General features: G+C 36.9%; 2 protein-coding genes across 3 annotated transcripts in view; both read right to left on the reverse strand.

Moving 5' to 3' along the window:
* Positions 1-3,472: 3,472 nt before the first annotated feature.
* On the reverse strand, positions 3,473-7,109 carry LOC117386186 (leucine-rich repeat-containing protein 72). Its single transcript, XM_033983514.2, has 5 exons — positions 7,050-7,109; positions 6,081-6,295; positions 5,324-5,515; positions 5,029-5,106; positions 3,473-3,694 (listed from the first exon to the last, which is right to left on the reverse strand). The coding sequence occupies exons 2-5, from the start codon at positions 6,239-6,241 to the stop codon at positions 3,517-3,519; spliced, it is 609 nt and encodes a 202-aa protein (XP_033839405.1). The 5' UTR covers positions 6,242-6,295; positions 7,050-7,109; the 3' UTR covers positions 3,473-3,516.
* Positions 7,110-7,730: 621 nt separating this feature from the next.
* Positions 7,731-18,882, reverse strand: part of frem1a (Fras1 related extracellular matrix 1a) — a 30,704-nt gene continuing 19,552 nt past the window's right edge. Inside the window, exons 15-37 of one of the 2 annotated variants that reach the window (XM_055228994.1) lie at positions 18,542-18,635; positions 18,207-18,459; positions 17,947-18,141; positions 16,948-17,133; positions 16,663-16,859; positions 16,366-16,585; positions 15,542-15,686; positions 15,312-15,453; positions 14,869-15,064; positions 14,130-14,394; positions 12,996-13,413; positions 12,412-12,613; positions 11,485-11,629; positions 11,278-11,407; positions 11,117-11,189; positions 10,531-10,680; positions 10,248-10,453; positions 9,861-9,908; positions 9,615-9,785; positions 9,290-9,421; positions 8,765-8,877; positions 8,602-8,687; positions 7,731-8,178 (exon numbers count right to left, since the gene is read on the reverse strand). In XM_055228994.1, the coding sequence (XP_055084969.1) occupies positions 7,970-8,178; positions 8,602-8,687; positions 8,765-8,877; positions 9,290-9,421; positions 9,615-9,785; positions 9,861-9,908; positions 10,248-10,453; positions 10,531-10,680; positions 11,117-11,189; positions 11,278-11,407; positions 11,485-11,629; positions 12,412-12,613; positions 12,996-13,413; positions 14,130-14,394; positions 14,869-15,064; positions 15,312-15,453; positions 15,542-15,686; positions 16,366-16,585; positions 16,663-16,859; positions 16,948-17,133; positions 17,947-18,141; positions 18,207-18,459; positions 18,542-18,635 (3,976 nt within the window). In that variant the 3' untranslated portion in view covers positions 7,731-7,969. The remainder of the gene's footprint in view (positions 8,179-8,601; positions 8,688-8,764; positions 8,878-9,289; positions 9,422-9,614; positions 9,786-9,860; positions 9,909-10,247; positions 10,454-10,530; positions 10,681-11,116; positions 11,190-11,277; positions 11,408-11,484; positions 11,630-12,411; positions 12,614-12,995; positions 13,414-14,129; positions 14,395-14,868; positions 15,065-15,311; positions 15,454-15,541; positions 15,687-16,365; positions 16,586-16,662; positions 16,860-16,947; positions 17,134-17,946; positions 18,142-18,206; positions 18,460-18,541; positions 18,636-18,882) is intronic. The other variant, XM_055228995.1, reaches the window with a different exon arrangement.

Here is an 18,882-nt window from a genome sequence, read left to right on the forward strand (position 1 = left end):
TTCGGAGCGCACCCCTCTTCACAGAAGTACACTGCAGTGCACTGAGGGCTAGGAGGGCATACAGAACAGCCAGGGAGTCATATGAGTCTACTCTGAGCCATTAGGAGGCACAGAAAGGAGAACAAAACACTGGCAAACAATATGAGGAAATGGCTGACATTTCATAAGCAAGATAAAGCTTCTGTATCTGGGCTTTTGCAATTGACTTTTTTGTGAGGGAGAATGGAGAACTTTTGACCTGATAGTACTTCTATATGACAGCATTAAGTCAGTTAGGTATAATTGTTTTTTAATTTAAATTATACTTTTTACAGAGAAATAATTACAAAGTGTTGTTTTTATTTTTTTTGTAAAGGTGCATGTTACACTGAAAAATAATTTCTATAGTGGTTAGTAAGTTAATAAGTTATTAGTTAGGTGTATATTATTTGTTTTGCTTTTATATGCTCTAAAAAAGATGTAAGCTTTGACAATAGTTGAGAAAATTCTTGACTGTTTTTGGTGACAAATGATCCCACCATGCAACATACAGTTTGAAAACTATATGCTGACTTGAATGTCAAATTCTTTTTAAGGGTATCATAGAGCTTTATCTGAAATTATTTATGAACTAAAGACGAGTAAAAATTAACACAAAAATGTAACCATATGTTGATATCATAGGATTTTTATACACAAATGTTACCTACAAACACTAGCATTGCCAAATCCTAAGTAATATTGTCAAAACTAAAACATTAACCTGCAGTGAACTATCGTAATCACTGAGAGGATAAAGGATGAGAGCCCTGGGTTCATACCATCCCTTGAGTTGTGTGGGAAAGGACTTAGTTTTACAGGCGTTGCAGTAGTAAACAGGAGGCCAGTGCAGACCTAAGCCTCGGGCCCACTTCTGGTTCAGCTTTGGGTTGAGTTGATCAAAGGCAGGGGTGGGCAAAGACCTCTGAAGGTCCTTACAATTGTCACTGAAGATTGAAAACAGTCTACAAATGAATGGGAAAGCGAAAGTTAATGGTTTGCTAATGAGTTTATTCTAATTATATTAATATGTGTGTCTCACCTGTGAATTAACCTGTCAGTAGTCTTTAGTCTGTTAGGTCTGCGGGGCGGACCACCATACATGGGGGCTTCAGTGCATCTCTGTAGCACTTTGAGAATAGTACAGATGATTTGGGTGGACTTCTTGGACTCCTTGCTCGCCTTGTACCAGTACCAGTGCCAGTCCCGAGGCAATACTCCAAACCCAAGAGGCAGTCCTGATGCGTCTGTTACCATGACTATACTTTTTCCTATGTGTTCATCTGGTCAGGAAAGGAAAAAAAAACAAGATTCTTATAATGTGATGGACAGTCATGTATGATCACATTTAAAAGTAGGTCATTTTGGTTTAGAGAAACTGCACTACAAATTACACAAACTAGCTTAGAGGAAAAAAGAGACCTAGACCTACACCAGTTGCAGTAGACTATTTCATGGACTGTTTAATAGCCTGGATGAATAAAATCCTGAAACTATAAGTCAATTAATTCTAAAAAAAAATATCCAAAATATCACATTAAAAATATCTCACAACATAACACATGACAACTTTTCGCAGAGCCTTTTCATTTAATTTATAGGCCTATGTAGCACATTTTATAACAAATGACTTTTTTGCAAGAGACATTTGTCTAATGTTGATGTTCAACCATATTAATATGAATAAATAATTTGATCTCTTTTGTTTTGCAAATACAGTTGGCTTAAAGTTAGCTGGTACGTTCACAGCGTTTACAAACAAGAAATGTTGACTTTCGTAAGCGTTTCCCGCATCTTAAATGTTACTTCGTGGATAGAAATAGATTGTAAAAGTGTGACCCTGCTCTCCTTCGCCCTCACCTGTTTTTAAGGGCCTGATGTTCGCTCTTTGCAGTCTTCTCGCTCCAGGCAGATGCTCGGTGCTGTCCAGTACATGTATGATCCAGTAGGGGGAGCTGTCCAGCGGGGTCTGGCTCTCCGGTCTCTCCGCGCTGGGGCCGTTGGGTCCCTTGGGAGCAGTCCGTGCGCTATGATAACTGAGATACCACTGAAACATGGTGTCTGAAAACTCCACCAGGGGGTCACGGTTACCCGAGATAACTTCTCTCTCATCCATGTGTAAAAGTAGGTGATAGCCTAGTAACTACAAGCAGAATATTATAAATGCCATTATAATGAACCTAAATGATGGTTAAAAAAGTTATCAATTGAACCTTACCTTAATTATCTTTTTTCTTTAACCGCAACACCACTGCAGGATGATTAACAGCAGGCCAAATAAATTTAAAATTATTATTAGTTATTTTTCAAAATTATCCATGGCAACAATAGTAATCTCAAAGAAAACTAGAGAAATAATCGTCATGGTAACAGAGTCCCTCCTGACTGTCCGGGACATTCATGTTCAGACTTTATTGTTGAGGTGAGAGCGATCCGTGATGGGCAAACTGATCATTTTGGATGCTGTATGCGTGACCTTTGGGGAGTTTATTGACTGGGTTGAATAATGATGGTGTACAACAGTAACAGAAGGTGTGGGGTGACAGAGAGGCCACGGAGCTTGCAGAGGATGTAAAACATGCAGAGGATGTAAAACACCATACCTTTGAACAATATGTCACTGATATCTGTTAGATATCAGTGAGATGTTGGTCGAAGGTATGGTCTAGTATGAGCAGGGCCGGCCCTAGCTTTCACGGGGCTCTAAGCAGAAGTTGTCTCTGGGCCCCTTGGCAGTGACTGTACCTGGGCTTAGCTATTGGTGACTCACATTTGACAACATTATGATCAGGCTCTCATCACCTTGTCCATGTGTGTTTCTATTTATATGACTATGTATAAAGACTGAAATGTTTTAATGTAATTGGAAAAACCATTCAAAAGTATCTCAGCGACTTCAGCGCACCTTGGGGGTGTAAACACTTATGCCTGGCTCAAAAACAAATGTAGGCAGCAAATATGTTGCTACTATATATATACTATATATATATATATATATATATATATATATATATATATATATATATATACACATATATACTCATACTCAGCAGCCCTGAGTATGAGGCTGAGATATTTGAAGTGATTGATAAGCTCTACTGATTATGGTCAATATTAAGTATTATGCATAATAAGTTCAACATAATAAAATGTAAATACATCTTGACAGAGACATCTGCAGAACCTACATTATTAGGACCAAAAATATAACATAAATCAGTTTTACTTAATAGATTAATTTCCTGTAATTCACATTTTGGTCTAGATAAGGCATTATACACAATCTCTCTGGTTTAATCATACCTAATTGCAAAATAATACAAAATGACTGCTTTGTGGAGTTTTTATTTTAATACATAGAATAAAACTAGAGCTAATCTGAATTCAACTAATGTAGCTTAATAGTACTTTACTTTTTATGTTCATAAATAAACCATACTAAATATTCAAGCACTCTCCCATACTGTAAAAACTGAAAACATTTGTTCATGCAGTATATCAGATGACAGAATTTGATTTCTTGATGTGTTTCTTTGACAGTTCCTCCTTCCTCCTCTTGCTGCTATAGCTCACTCGGTGAAGTCGATACGTTTTTCTGGCCTGAATTCTCTCCTTCTCCATTACCTCTGTGTCATCCAAGATCTCCAACCCTGGAATTTGACTGATGACATATAACCTGTGGAACATTCAAATACAAGATTAAAGTAGTAGCACATGTGTGTGTAAGAGCACATTGCCTCTTGATATCTTGCCTGAGAAATTGGAGATGGGAAAGACCTGTAGAACATGCTTTGTACGCAGCATAACTGACCATAATTAGTTTTCCACAAAGCAATTGGAAAGCATTTCATTAGCTGAACAAATAATACTCAATAACACAATGGAAAGGGATATTATGACAAATGTACACAGTTGCACCTGTTGTGGCTTTGTTTAATTAGGGTTTGAAAAGCAGAGAGAACTAATGAGCTCTGATACCTCTGCCAAGCCACTATAATAATGTCTCCAAACTGGAAAATGCAATGTTTAATCAAGACTAACATTAAAGGGCCCATAGAACGCTATTTTCTAATCTATGTCATAATGTTTTTTCCTCATCAGAAACATATCTTGAGTGATGTTTTGTTTCATTCACACATGTTTAACACACAAACCCTGCATATTGAGGCTGAGTTTTTCTTTCATTACGGAAAACACTGTTCTTGTGATGTCGTGTGGTAATACAGGAAGTGCTCCACTGTTTAAACTCTATACACCTTCACTGGAGTCTTTTGGATATTTTTATCTCTGAAATAGCCAACCTCTGCCAAACTTAAGATAAAAGATAGCTGTTAACTTGAAAACTACTGCTTCATGACATCACAAGGTGGAACTGAGCATTTTGAGCTTTGAAGATGTAGACAGACTAATAATAAAGGATAAGTCAAACATGTGTGGATGCAACAAAACAGAACTCCAGGTATGTTTTTGATGAGGTAACAACATTCAAACATGGCTTAAAGCTCACAGGAATCTGTTTTGTGTGATATAGGACCTTTAATGTTCTTGAATGAGCAAGTATATTTAACCACTTAACCACTAGAGTTAAGAGGTTAAATATACTTGAAAAAATACACCAGACATGTTTCCAGATAGACATGCCTGTTGTTTCCCTCCTGGGCGAAAACAATGTGAAAAATCTATAAATAAATGTATCTTAATAATGGTAAAAGAAAAAGCTATTTAATCGCATAGGATGAATACTCATATGTGCATAGTTTAGTTGAAATAAAAAAAAAAGGCACTATTTTTTGTAATATAATAGATACAGTTAGTCTGTACTGTATTTTCTTTGCTATCTTCTTGTGGATTTTCCAAGTGTGTCCAAGTGTCCCGCCTGTATTACAGCCCACATACAGTACATATCCTAAATATTTGCTTTTCTGAAAGATGTTGTAATACTGTGTTTACCCACATGAAGGCGACATAACACAAACAGTACTCGCTCACATAAACAGCACTCTTCCTCACCTGTAGTCTTTGTACTGTGTCAGACTTCCCCCGTTGAAATAACTTGGGGCAGCCTCATTGTTCATCATACTCAGAATTCTACATTTATAAAAACACATACAATAAAAATAAAATAATAAAATATTGTATACTTAATATATTAGATATATTTTTGTAGATTTTGTGTCCTGTAACATTTGTAGATATTTTCCTTTTTTTTTAAATACATTTCTACAATTATTAATACAATTAAGAGTTGTTATTTATACATTTTAATGCCATTTCTGAGTTACTATCAACAACAATTGATTCTTACTTAATGTTTGGGAACTTCTTCCTGACCTCCTCCACAAACACAGGCAAGTTGTTGATCTTGTTCTTGTTGATGCACAGGGTGGTGAGTGTGTCCATGTAGGGGAACTTGACGTGGGACGTGTAGTTGTTACAATCCAGGATCAAAGTACTGAGCTTCTCCAGATGACCCAGGAGAGCCGGGTTCCAATAGGGACTCGGTGAAGGACAACTTTTTCATATAGTTTCTCACATTGAATTTGAGCTCTGTCTTCAGAGTTAGTGGTGCATTATGTAATTTTTCTCCATGGAGATGTTATTGCTTTGCCTAGAATGCTCCACAGTATTAATATGCCATTTCATACCATCTGTGTAGAACATTCCAGGCAAAGCAATAACATGGAAGCAAACAGGTAGGGAACGCCCCACAGGAAAAGTTAAATAATTCACTTTAAGTTCACAAAATAAATATTATATAATATATTTGGAAATATAAATTAGTAAATGTTCTCATTTGACAGTTTTGTTTGAATGGCTCCTTGCAAAATTCAACCTGTTTGATACAGCAGGATAACATTTTCAAAAATATTATCATTGCTTTATCATACTTTTGGCTTGTAATACAGTAGCACACTAACTACAATATGTAACAGATTAATACAGTAACATGAAAGTAGAAAGCAATTACGCAAATATGTTTATAATGTCGATATTTGAAAGAGATATAAATGTCAGCACTGTACTTAAATGTAGTAGTAATGAGTAGTAATTTCAAAGGATACTCCTGGAGCAAGTTGTAGCTTAAGTCCAGGACCTCTAGCGTCTCAGTCTGCATTAGGATGGAGTCATAGGGGATCTCTGTGAGGCTTTGGTAGGCAAAAGAAAGCCACTGATAATTGGGCTGAGCCTGTGGCCCTGAGTTGTTCTGGTCCATGTCTGACATCCAGTCACTTCTCCTGCCCACCTCCCAGTCAGATGATTATGGCATGATCCAACTCTGTAAAAAATATAACGAAAGTTTTATAAAACCTGAGAAACCGGAGAAAAGCATTTTACGCCACCAACCCACTTTATAGGTCATATCTCTGGAAAGGTGAGTCCGCTCACTGTAAGAATTAGTTTTTAAGCAATAATATCAAAGCAATCATATCTCCATGTCGACAAGCAGGTGGTGGATCTCCACCAGACAAGTTACATACTACATAGTAGTACAGCATGACGTAAAACTAGCAGTTGCAGCAGCAAGCATTGGTGCAGTCTAAGTATAGGGCATAGCTTATATTGTAGCACAAATAGTAGCTATAAAGGTTGCATATTTGAAAAAAAGTAAAAGATTTAATGCATACTAAATATTTAAATACTTTAATACTGATACTAAAGTAGTATTAAATCTAAAAAGATTTAATACTAAAATGTTGTAATATTGTCTGTGAAATTATATTTAAAACATAAAACATAAACATAAACAATTTTAACATAAAAAACAAGAAACAAAACAACCTGTCAAGTAACATATTTAATGGAAGAAAATCATAAACTGTACAAAATATTGAAAGCAGCTTGACACAAAGGGCAACAGAAGTACCAAAAAAACCAAAATTCTAAATTCAATATCTATTTTTTATATAATACTGAATCTAATTTGCTTTAATAAAACCTAATTTTATGTAATAATTTAGATAAAACTACTAAACCCAAATATTACATTTTGTTCAGTTGAGGTTGTTAATCCAAATTTTAGCATGACTTACCGAGCTGAAGAGAAGTTGCATGTCTCCCTGCAAACCACAACGACTGCGTACAGACTAAATAAAAAGCCCTCTTTCATACTTGCTGTAGATCACATGATGGGGATAATCGCATTGCTACGTAACCCTGTGGATCTCCTGGCCCACATTTGAACAACAGCTCTGCCCTGAAGAAGGCTAGCTAAAAGAGGCAACAGGAAATACATTTTAACTCCAATTTGTGGGAGAAATAAACATGATAATAAGCTTATGGAAAATATTACAGAGGGACAGTAGTCTGGCCCAGTTACAGCTCCCTCCCACTGATGCCTGGCAGACATTTTGGTTAAGTCTACAGACAAGTTTTTACATACAACTAACTGATTTTAATTTGACTAAGAAGTGCAGATTTGTAATTGTTGGTAGCCTGTTGATAGTTGTCCAGTGTTTTATTACCCATTGTATGTTCTAGCTGTCTTCCAAAAGGAAACTGAAACCTATGAAAAGCCTGCATTCTTTAAAAACAAAGCAGCAAGATAATATCAACAGAGCAGTGCAGTGGTTCTCAAACTTTTCACACCAAGTACCACCTAAGAAAAAAATGGCTTTCAGAACCCACAATATATAAACCAGGTCTATAATAGGAGTATTCCAGATCTAAATGGTGTAAAATCGTTACATCATCAATTATTTTAACTAAGCAACTACCCACAAAGAACAAAAAAATAGATAAAACGGAGCAAATATTACTTAAAGACATCATTATATGACCATTATTACACAAACATTGAAAAAAAATTATATTATTATATTTACAGGAGTAGTAATTCATTCATTCTTGCAAAATCGCCAAGTCCAACATGCATATCAAACTCATTCAAACTCCCCCACAATCCTTAGGGTCCTTCTCTTCTGTAACTTTTGCTCTGCCATTATTGTAGATATTATGTTGATGTCTTTATAGAGCATATATAGCGGTGGTTTCTGCTTGTCTTGCAGTCCCTGATCTGCCACTTTGCTCGTTTCCACACAAGAACACACTTTTTGTCACTCTTCATCTTGGATCTCGGAGGCGTCTTCCTCCAGTTGGTGTAGGTCACAGGCTCCCCACCGCTCCACTCCCAACGGCCCCTCCCCTCCCTGTCATTCAGACCTGTTGCACAATCACATAAGACTCATTAAACTACATACCTACATTATAAGATTGCACAATATCATATAAAGATAATATTTGATAGCTATGAACAATTTAATTTACTTTTTGATACAAATCTATTTAATTTACTGGACAAACAACAAAGCAAAAACTTAACAGAGACTTATTCAAGACTAAACAGGGCTAAAGTAGGACAATTTCTGTCATAAGAAGAACTTTGTGTTGTTGTATTGTGATATATTTATTTAAATTTTACAAAATCCAGTTGACTTGATATTGTTTTGAGTGTTATCTTTATTGCAATATTGATTAGTGTGCTAAAAATATATACATAACAAAAAAAATATATTTTTGTAATATATTGTACATCCCTAACAATATTCACATAATATAATATCAACAGAAAAAGTAATATCCTACCGATCCAAAATGGCTTGCGTCCACTGAAATCCCACAACCAGTACATGTCTACTTTGGAGAGCACACTTGCTAGCGTTCCTTTATGTCTAAAATTATAATTGTAAATGGTTAAATGACAGAAATTCAATGTTATGCTGCAAAAAGAATAGACAAGAATAGACACCTCTCCTTGCAGGCCCTGTTGGCTGTGAACCATGTAGCTCTTTGCTCCAAGTTCAGGTAACAGTATCCACCATGAAATGTCCAACCTCGAGCGCACTTTTGAGCACTCACCGTCTGAAACAAGCAAACGAGATAATTTGTTTATTTAATTGTCACCCTACCTTTTATGTTAAATTTGCAAGTTTTACATAATATGTAAGTTTTCTAGTGGAGGGCCTGCCACCTGTTTTTCTCCATGTAGATGTTATGGCTTTGTCTGAAATGTTCCAAGGTATGGCATTAAACATATCTGTCTCCAATCCAGATCAGATCCATGGAGAGGCGAGCAATATTACAGTAAGCAAGTTAGCCTTAGCAATAAAAAACACCTGTAACTGAAGAAATACAAGATAGGTATGTATAAGGCCATACAGTGGGACATTCTCGACAGAGTACTAACACCTCCATGGAAATAAGCACGTGGAAAGTTACATAGTTTTAGTACATCTAAAATTTGTTACACCATATGGAAAGTTACAGTAAATACCGCTTCAGAAGGAGCCCAGAGTTTCCATGACACCCCATTGCAGTGATACAGCTTGCCTGTGCTCTGGTTAAAATGCAGGAGTCCCATCAGTTCAGGCACACACACTTTAGGAACGGAGATTTCAGTTTCATTCTGGAGGCAAAAAAATATTAAAACTACATGTAGCAATTCATGGGAAAATATAATAATAAGATAAGATTTGAAAAAAAATATAATAATAATAATAAGATTTGAAAAATGTCCAAATGAAAAAATGTTTGAATGAAATTTGAATGACTGTGAAGTTACAGCACAAAACAAACAGTATAACATATTTTGTACTCACTTGATTATTGACTGGTTTGACTACACTGCTGCTCTTCCTAACACTGTTCTTAGATTTCTTGGTCAGAGCCTGTAGGTGTGCTCCTTGGTTGATCACCTGGATACTCGCTTTCCTGCCTTTTCTGGATGGGGTTGAATCATCTTCCACTTGCATTGTCATTATGCCATGATACTGAAGAACATTGAGATTGTAATATTTTGGTGGTTTATTATGATTTGATTATGATATATGTGACTGTCTACTTACAGTGTAGATTGTATCTGTCCCATTGTGAAAAACTGAAGATGGTGCAATCTGAAAGTCAAAGAAAAAAACTCAAAACCAGGAATTTATGACATTATATTAGAAAAGATGCACTATGTAACTTGTGCCATCTGCTAGTCTCTATGGAGATGTTCCTATTTTGTCTGATATGTTCCACAGCATGACATTAAACTAAACATTTATTCATTAAAAACATGCATTTTTATTGTGAACTGACTCTCTCCACAAATCTGCAATGTGATGACAGAGATGTTTAATACCATACTGCGAAACACTCCAGACAAGGCATGGAGACAAACAGGTGATGGACCCTTAACCAGAAAAGTTACATAGTGCACCTTTAATGTTTAATGCAAATTGTTTCCTTACAGATTTGGGATTCCCCGTCACTCTAATTTTCTTCTTGTGTTGAATAGACTGAGGTTTCCTGAGGCTGTCACCGCGAGTCCAGACCACAGACTCGGGATCGAGAGGCAGCTTCTCCACCGTGATGGTCCCATGTTCAGGGTACGGCTTGGGCCCCACCTCTCTACCTCCTAAAGCAGGGGTTTCATGGGGCTGTTTTCCAGTACATCCTATCAAAACACAATCACATGTAAAATATATAATTGGGGCGTTATGATTTTATGTTTTTTTCATTTTTCATTCTTGCCTCTTCCTGAATCTCTGATGGTGACCTGGGCTTTGTTGACTCTGCCGATGACGCAGCTCTCTGGGGCCACGAGATGCACCTCAAACACCTCCTCAGCCTCTTCAAGATGATCCTGGACTACCTTTATCTGCCAAGTCCTCTTTGAAACTCCTGCAAATAAAACCCTTTTATTTACTCAGTCATTTCAACATTACACACCTGTTTTTGTCCTCTTCTTATTTAATCTGGTGGCCTTAATAGAATTTATCCAATTTGGCATTGTATCTCATCAGCCTTATTGTTCAAGGGGACATGTTATGTAAAATCTTTTAATCAAAATCCTGCATTGTCCTGCATTTGAGGTTTGAGTGCTCAGATGGTTCAGAAATGTTAAGCCATTCTTCAAAAACAAAATCCCATAATTGAAAATATGCTGCCTGCAGCATTGAAATCCCATTTTGGCTTCTCAGCCCACTTTGGCTTTTCGGTCAAAGTCATTGGTCTCATTTCTATTATTAAGACCATTTTCATCACCATGAATGAATCTACTTTGCAAATTAAGTACCAGAAAAAAGCATCATATTTTTTAAGTCTGATTGATATATACCTGGATCAAACTGAATTAGGGATGAAGGGCTTATAATGAAATCTTTCCCAGTGGTGGTTGTCACATCCTTCACCTTTAATAAAGAAAGGTATAATGAAAACTACATACATAATTCCACTGTATTTATATTGTTTCAAAGAGAAGCCATAACAGTTTCTCACTTTGATTGTGACATATGAAGACTCTGCTAGGTTCCCCTTTCGTATGATGTCCAGAGAGACTGCCCCCTGCTGCTCACAGACAGAAAAACGCTCCTCAGAGAGCTCTAGCCGGGCCCAGCTCAATTGAAGTCTGTAACAAAAAGTAGATCCTATAGTGACACACATTATTAGAATATTATCAGAGGCAGGTCAGGCTTTAGTCCTTACGTGTGAGAGGGCCCAGTGTTCCCCAGAGGATCAGACACGCTGAAGTCCAGGCTGTCTGATAGAGACTCCATGTCTGGGTTTATAATGTACACAATGTTCCTCTTGTTCAGCTCCGTCTGGGCAAAACGTGGAGGTAAAAAGCCCCCTGACAAGGCATAAAACCGAAATACAAGTTAATGTTGAATTTAACTCAAATAAAAGATCCTTAAAAGGAATATATTATGTGAAATTGACATTTATGATATTTTAGCTATTTCATAATGCTGTTCCCTACACATGAACTTACTCACAGTTGTATTTTGATTGATTCATACATGTTTGAGAAATCCTGTATTCTCCTGCCTATACTTGAGTGCTAAGAAAATTTAGTTTTCACCTAACCCATATCTCCGCTCACTGCTTTGTACTTTGTTGCAATTATTACAAAAATGGCATACACAGTGTTAAAAAAATGTTGCATCCTTTTTTTTTTTAAAATATAAAAATGTAAATAAAAATCTGCTGCTTACTACGTTCCCCTCTGAAGTTCTGCAGTTTTAAATAGGAAGTCAATGTACCTATATATATTCTTAAGCCATTTTAGATCAATATTGCAGTTTATAATGTACAACATTCAAAATATAATATAATCTACATACCTATGTTATAGTTTAACAGTAAGTAGCAGAAAAAACATATTCTGTAAATTATTCTGTCACACAACAAAATGTAGTTTGAGTAAAAAGAACATTTTGGGAATCTTCTAATATCAATAGCTACTCCTAAATGTTGAAATCCTCTAATTATGATATTATTTATTTTTTATCTTTATTGTTTGAAAAGTTATTCATGTGATTTTATATTCTGATATATCTTTTCACACATTGGAATAATAACTGTATATATATTGATGCTTGCTTCAACAAATAAAGTAAAATCAAAACAAACCTGTCGTAATGTTTTCCAGGTATCCAAAGTACGGCTGTCGGACAATGGAGAACAACAGCTCCTCCTCTCTGCTGTGGTCATCCTGGGCCTTCAGCTCTCGAGAGGACAGAAAGATCCCATAGCGACCATCTACTAACACCTCCACCTTCCATAGGGGAAGCAGCTTCACTACCTCAGGAGATGACTGGTCCAACGATTGTATCTGCATATGAGGATAAAATATTTTAGGTGACACAACAAAATTGCACAGGCCTTATTATTTAATAGCAAATAGGCAACATTTTATCATTCAAAAGATATTTTGGTTTGAATTGCTAATTACTATGGCAATTGGGAAACATTTTCATCACACTGAAAGCCATGAATAGCAATATTTGTATAACAAATTATTGTGATTGTTATTATTGTTATAGCAATAATTTAAAACTAAAATTCTTAACTTAACAGAACTTTGTTTCATTTTAAGCTATTGGTGAAATGGAATACTTTAATATTTTTGTCAGCTAATATCATAATAAAAAAAAAGTGAAATAAATTGTGCAGCATTAATGAAAACATCGGAATCAAAGTTCTGTATGTCTCACCTGAATAGTGAAGAATTCCGGTTGAGTTTGTAATTTTCCATCTAATAGGAAACCTCGGTGGGTGCTGTCAGAGGCAGTGAATGCAAATCGATCGATCAGAGCAGGACCTCCATCATGTTTGTACATCAGCTCCAAGTCCTGGATGTTCCTCTGTGTGAAGTTTGATCCTGTACTGAGGGTTACACTATCCAACAGTAGGCGGCCATATTGGGGAGGTTGCAGGAGAGAAAAAGTCACATCGCTGGGTGGGGTGTCTGGGTCAGACATGGAGAGACTGTCCGGACCGAGGATCATGGAGGACCCGCGGGGGACTATCAGGCCTTTGTTATTGAACAGAGAGGGCAGAATGCGGTCTACCATCTCCACGGAGATCTCAAAGCTTCCATTTCTGCTGGTTTTACCATTGCTTACAACAAACCTGGGAACATGCAAAGGAGTAATGGCAATAATGCAGAGGCAACTTATACTCTCTACAGAGAAATAGAAATACATAAACCTAATCCTAGAACATCTGACAGGTGCACAATGTATTTTCTGGTGGAGAGTCCGCCTCCTGCATGTCTCCATGCAGATGTTATTGCTTTACCTAGAATATTCCACAGTATGGCATTAAATATTTATTCAATTGCAAGTATTTTAATTACTAAAAAAACGAAAGACCAGCATTCTTAATGTAAGTAGGGTCACTTTCCAGTAACCTGTAACTTGGCCTGGTATGATAAAATGATTGTCTCCATAGAGAAACCCATCCATCCATCCATTTTCTTCCGCTTATCCAGGGCCGGGTCGCAGGGCAGCAGTCTAAGCAGGGACTTGCAGACTTTTCCATAGAGAAACATTTAAGCTATACTGTGGAAAATTCCAGGCAAAGCAATGACATCTCTATGGAGACAAGCAGTTGGTAGACCATCCACCAGAAAAGTCACATAGTATCCTATATTTAATATTTCAATGTAATTGGTTATGTGGTAGGTCAATATATATACTATATATATACTCCTATATATTTATCTAATCAAAACTCACACACTTCATTTACAGTGTTAAATATTTGTGAAATGATGCATATTATTTCGACATAACAAGATTTAACTATCTATAAGCAAATACACACTATATAAACTGCGGACTCACTCAAACGTCTCTTTTGCCGCACTTGCCCGATTATCATGGACATAAGCTACAATATTAGCAGCTATATCCATTTGACTGAAGGTGGAGATGGACAGCCCGGGGTGCCTGATGTACTCTATGTGCCCATGGGTCGGATGGGCCATGATCACATAGAGAAGTTCCTCGGGCATGTCTGTCCCGTCTGTGGCCAAGAGTGCATCTGTAGTGAGGACCACCCGGTCCCCGCGGGTCACGTTCACTGGCTTCACAAAGATAGCTATGTTTCCTAAAAGTCAAAGGAGATGTTACAAGACAAGTAAAACATTTCTTAAAGGAGACATATTATACAAAATCAACTTTCAGTTTTCATTGGCTTACTCAAAGTTGTATTTTAATTGATTCATGCATGTTTGAGTAATCTGTATTGTTGTGCAATTGAGACATGAAGGCTAAAATAAATGTTTTCACCTACCCTCTATCCCCATGGACTTCTCTTCAGACACAGAATTCAGATTCCAGGTAAAAATGAAGCTATTTTACAATAATGTCAGTGTCAAGCCTATCAGTTCTGAGATTTTGAATTCTTATTTTTAACCTATTTTAGCTCAATATTTCAGTTTACATATGTTATAGTGTCTAAATACTAATACTAATATACTAATACTAAATATCCCATACAGCATAATATGTCCTCTTTAAGTCACGGGATAAATGTGAAAACTATATCTAATCGAGCACGCCAGGCCAAAAATACCAATACCCTTTTCGAGATCCCTGATGGAGATGTGAAAATGCTGCAATGGTGATCGATTCTTTCCGTCCAACAAGTAGAAGACAAAGTGGTCATGTAACTCCTCCTTATGCATGCCTGTGTGCACGTAGCGTAATAGGTTCATATTGATCATTTCCTGGGTGCAGTTTCTTCCAACTGTCATTGTCACCCAGTCATGTCCTTCCTGGAGAATATGGTCAAATATACTTTAAATAGGTTCAAGATAAAGAACTGCATATGCATGTGTATTAACTGTGCTATGACTAAATAAGCATTAGCAAGCTTTGATTTGCCATAACTGTGGAAAAAGAAGTTTAACACAGTGTAAAGATCAAAGTAAATCCATACATAAACTAGAAATGTGCCTTAATTTGAGATTAGTACAGTATTTTTAGTGTTTGGACAACTAAAACTTTTAAGTTTGGACAAACCTTAAATTGAAGTAATCCTTGATCCGGAGTACTTTCAAAAATGTACATGACTTCTGAAGAGGGGGTATCACTGTCCTGAGCAAACAGTACAATGCTGGATATTAGCCTGGTCTCCCCTGCCTCCACTTCAAGACCGTTGTTCCTAAAAGTAAAGGTTCATTGCATTATGTTTACCTACAAAAGATGAATATAAAGGACATACAGTTATTATAGAGTAATATTATGCGTACCTTATGACTTGAGGCATTTGATCATTGACTGGCAGCACTTTAACCATCACTTGTCTCTGTAGCTTGTGCTTCCCATCTGTCAACTGTATGGTGAAACTGTCCTCCATGTTTTCGGAGTCATCATGCATGTACATCAGCTCTAAGCCTGTAAATGATTAAATAAAAACAAATCTATGTAACACTGTGAGAGAATTACCCTTGTAATAAGCCTTTTAAAAGTGTAATACAGTGTTTCCAACAGAGGTACGGACGATGGTTTCAGATTTTAAAAGAAAGTGAAACTGAATGTAATAAAAAATTAATAGTAATAACTGACAATATAGTAGTACAAAGAAATTGATTGCCTAGTACGTGAGTTGGGGGATTGGGTGTGAGTGTCAGACAAAGTTTAGGAAGTGCTTAAAAGGTTGGGAACCACTGATGTAGTAAACTAGCAAACGAAAGGAATCTCATGGTCAAGATTTTTGTTGATCTTCAAAATTCCTATACCATCTAGCAGTGAAGACAGTATGTTTAAATGTAGCTATGTATATTGTTAGAAAAATTCTATTTCAGTGCTGTACTGAAGGCACACACTGTCAGCTCACCCTTGTTATGTTGGCCTACGTCATTAGAGGTTTAGTACACCCTATATCGGAAGCATAGGCAGTCTGGACTGTATTAGACTGGAATGGATAACACTATTACAATGTCTTGAAAGTGATATGGTAAATAAACTTCTCCTTTGTTAGAACTCCAGCATCATGCCACTTCTCTTGAACTCTCAAGCTACTACATTTTGTTCTACAACACATATAAATAAAGTAGTTATTTAAGTTAAGTACCATTTGTTAGCTCAGCCATGGTAAAGTCAAACACTTGAGTTTGGGGGTAAGAGTGGTAGGTGTCCCCTCTCCCATGGGCTGCTCTGTCACTGAAATGCTGCATAATGTTTCCATGCAAAGGAGGAGAGACAACACTAAACTGCAGAGAATTCTTTGGTACATCCATATCCACTGCATTTAACACAGACAAGTCCAACGGCTTCATTTCCCCTTCGGTTACCTGGAAACAGAAACATGAATCAACAAATGTAACCGTAGCAATAGATAACATAATATTTTACATTTTAATCTACCTACAGTGATATTAAAGGCCATGAACTCAGGGGCTTCATCATTTGTGGGGTTAATAATTATGTAAAAAGGCACGTGAGCGGAGGTATGTTTGCCATCAGATACACTTAGCATGAACTGGTCAGCTGTAGGCTCCATCCTTTCATGTCTTGACTGTACGTAGTTCACATGGCCCGTGATTATATCTTTGTACAAAAAAGAAGCTGGGGACACAAACTGGACATTAAAAGTGTGTTGGTTCAGTAGTCAGTCTCAAAAGTAGTATCATTTTAGATTTTAAAGCATAATTACCTATGCTGATGCCCATGTTGCTCTTCTCAAAGCCAGGGCTGGGAAGGACATTTTCTATGTATCCAAACTGAGGAGAGGAAACGAGGCTGACGACTAGCTCATCCAGAGGCGTGTCCTCATCAGATGCTTTCAAATGAGAGGCAGAAATGGATGCTGTCCCACCTTCATCCACCACAAAGATGCCCCCTGCAAACACATAACACAGGGATTTGCTTTTTTTTTTATTTCAACCTTCATTTAAGTAGAAAAAAACATCAGTTAAGATTGAAATTTCAAGAGATTGAAGAGATTGAGATTTAAATCTCAACTGGTCAAGAAGTTAGCAGGACACATCAACTGGATTTGGGATAACCATATTTGATATTGTGACATATGCTGCTTGTTGTTAATGGATCCATAAAGAACCTCCTTTCAGCTGTAAATGTAGCAACTGAAAAGACTCTACATTAAACAGTATTAATAAAGTAATCACATACACAAATTCCTTGCATAATTCTTTAGTATTTTCTTTTTCAGGAAACCTAGAACTTTGCTGGAGAGACATGATTCATTTTAATGTGTATGTTTAGTGTGTGTGTTTGTTAAACTATGCATACTTTTTCAATGTTTAGCAGACATACAGTACACATTTTGTTTTGTTAAAATGTATTTTTTGTTACAATGTGCATTGGTTTCTTTAACTAGCAACATTTTGCATCATAGATGTCTCAGTGATGGTGACACCTTTCAGATAGGTAATGGAGATTTGACTTGAGATCTTCATATTTGGTCTGTCTGTCTGTCTCATACAAAAAATGTCATTGTGCTTTTAATGAAGATAAAGGAATTTTAAACTTGCAAAAAAACCTCTCAATTGGCCAACAAGTTACAATGGTAATTTTGTTTACTGGGGCTGAGGGCCAGTGAACATTGGGCTGCATTTGATCTCTGGATCATATTTTGGACACCTCTGACCTAATCTAACATTATTTGGTATAAAAAGTGACAGTGAGAGAACACCTGTAGTCAGCGCAGGAGGCTGGTTGTCCACAGGGAACACAGTGATGTGCAGGTCATACACAGGCAGACTGTCCCGGATCAGAGAAGAACCACTTGACCTGCTCCTCCCACCACAGCACATAGAGCTCTCTGTTTCTCCATCAGAAATCACAAAGGTGATGGTGTCTTGGCGAGGTGTAAGTCCAATTTCAAGTCCTAAATCAAAAACATAAACTTGGTGATATATATATTTTTTCAATCTGTACATTTTTCTAACTAACCGGTATGCTTGTATGTAATAATGCCAGCAGTGATATCTGCCTGAGTGAACCGGTCCACCACCACCCCACTCCGCAGCACTACCCCGTGATAGGGTTGCCGTGCAATGAGAAAGGCCAGGCTGCTGTTGTCACTGTCTATGTCTGTGGCATAGATGTACTCTGCAGTGATCACAGCCTCCTCTCCCTCTGCACAGCTCAGCAGAGGCTTCAAACCTGCAGCCAGCACTGGGACCTCGTCATTAATAGGGGTCACCTGGAGGGAACAGACGAGAAACAGGATTTTTTTCACTTTAATTAAAGCATATAGGGTCTATAGGGTCTTATATTTTACTAACCTTAACAGGCAGAACAAAACTGACTGGATTTGTGCCATCTGTGGCAATCAGTTCAATGCTGTCCTCTAAAGTTTCTGAGCCATCATGAATGTACCTTAAACAACAAACACATTTTTAATGCTAAACTGCTTTAATTGACAAGTAATAGGCCAGTAGCAAAACACAATGAATATCGATGTATTGTAATAACAAATTTGGTGTTAAATATTGATATTGTGGGCTGCTGTATCACTACAATGTCATGACTATTTTTAGTATAAATTAAACACTTATTTTGTGATGGCACTACAATCATGCCCAATATATCGATCAGAAGCATCGTGAAATGATTGTATTGCGAG

Source organism: Periophthalmus magnuspinnatus, chromosome 18 (genome assembly GCF_009829125.3).
Source record: "Periophthalmus magnuspinnatus isolate fPerMag1 chromosome 18, fPerMag1.2.pri, whole genome shotgun sequence".
In the NCBI taxonomy this organism is placed as follows: Eukaryota; Metazoa; Chordata; class Actinopteri; order Gobiiformes; family Gobiidae; genus Periophthalmus; species Periophthalmus magnuspinnatus.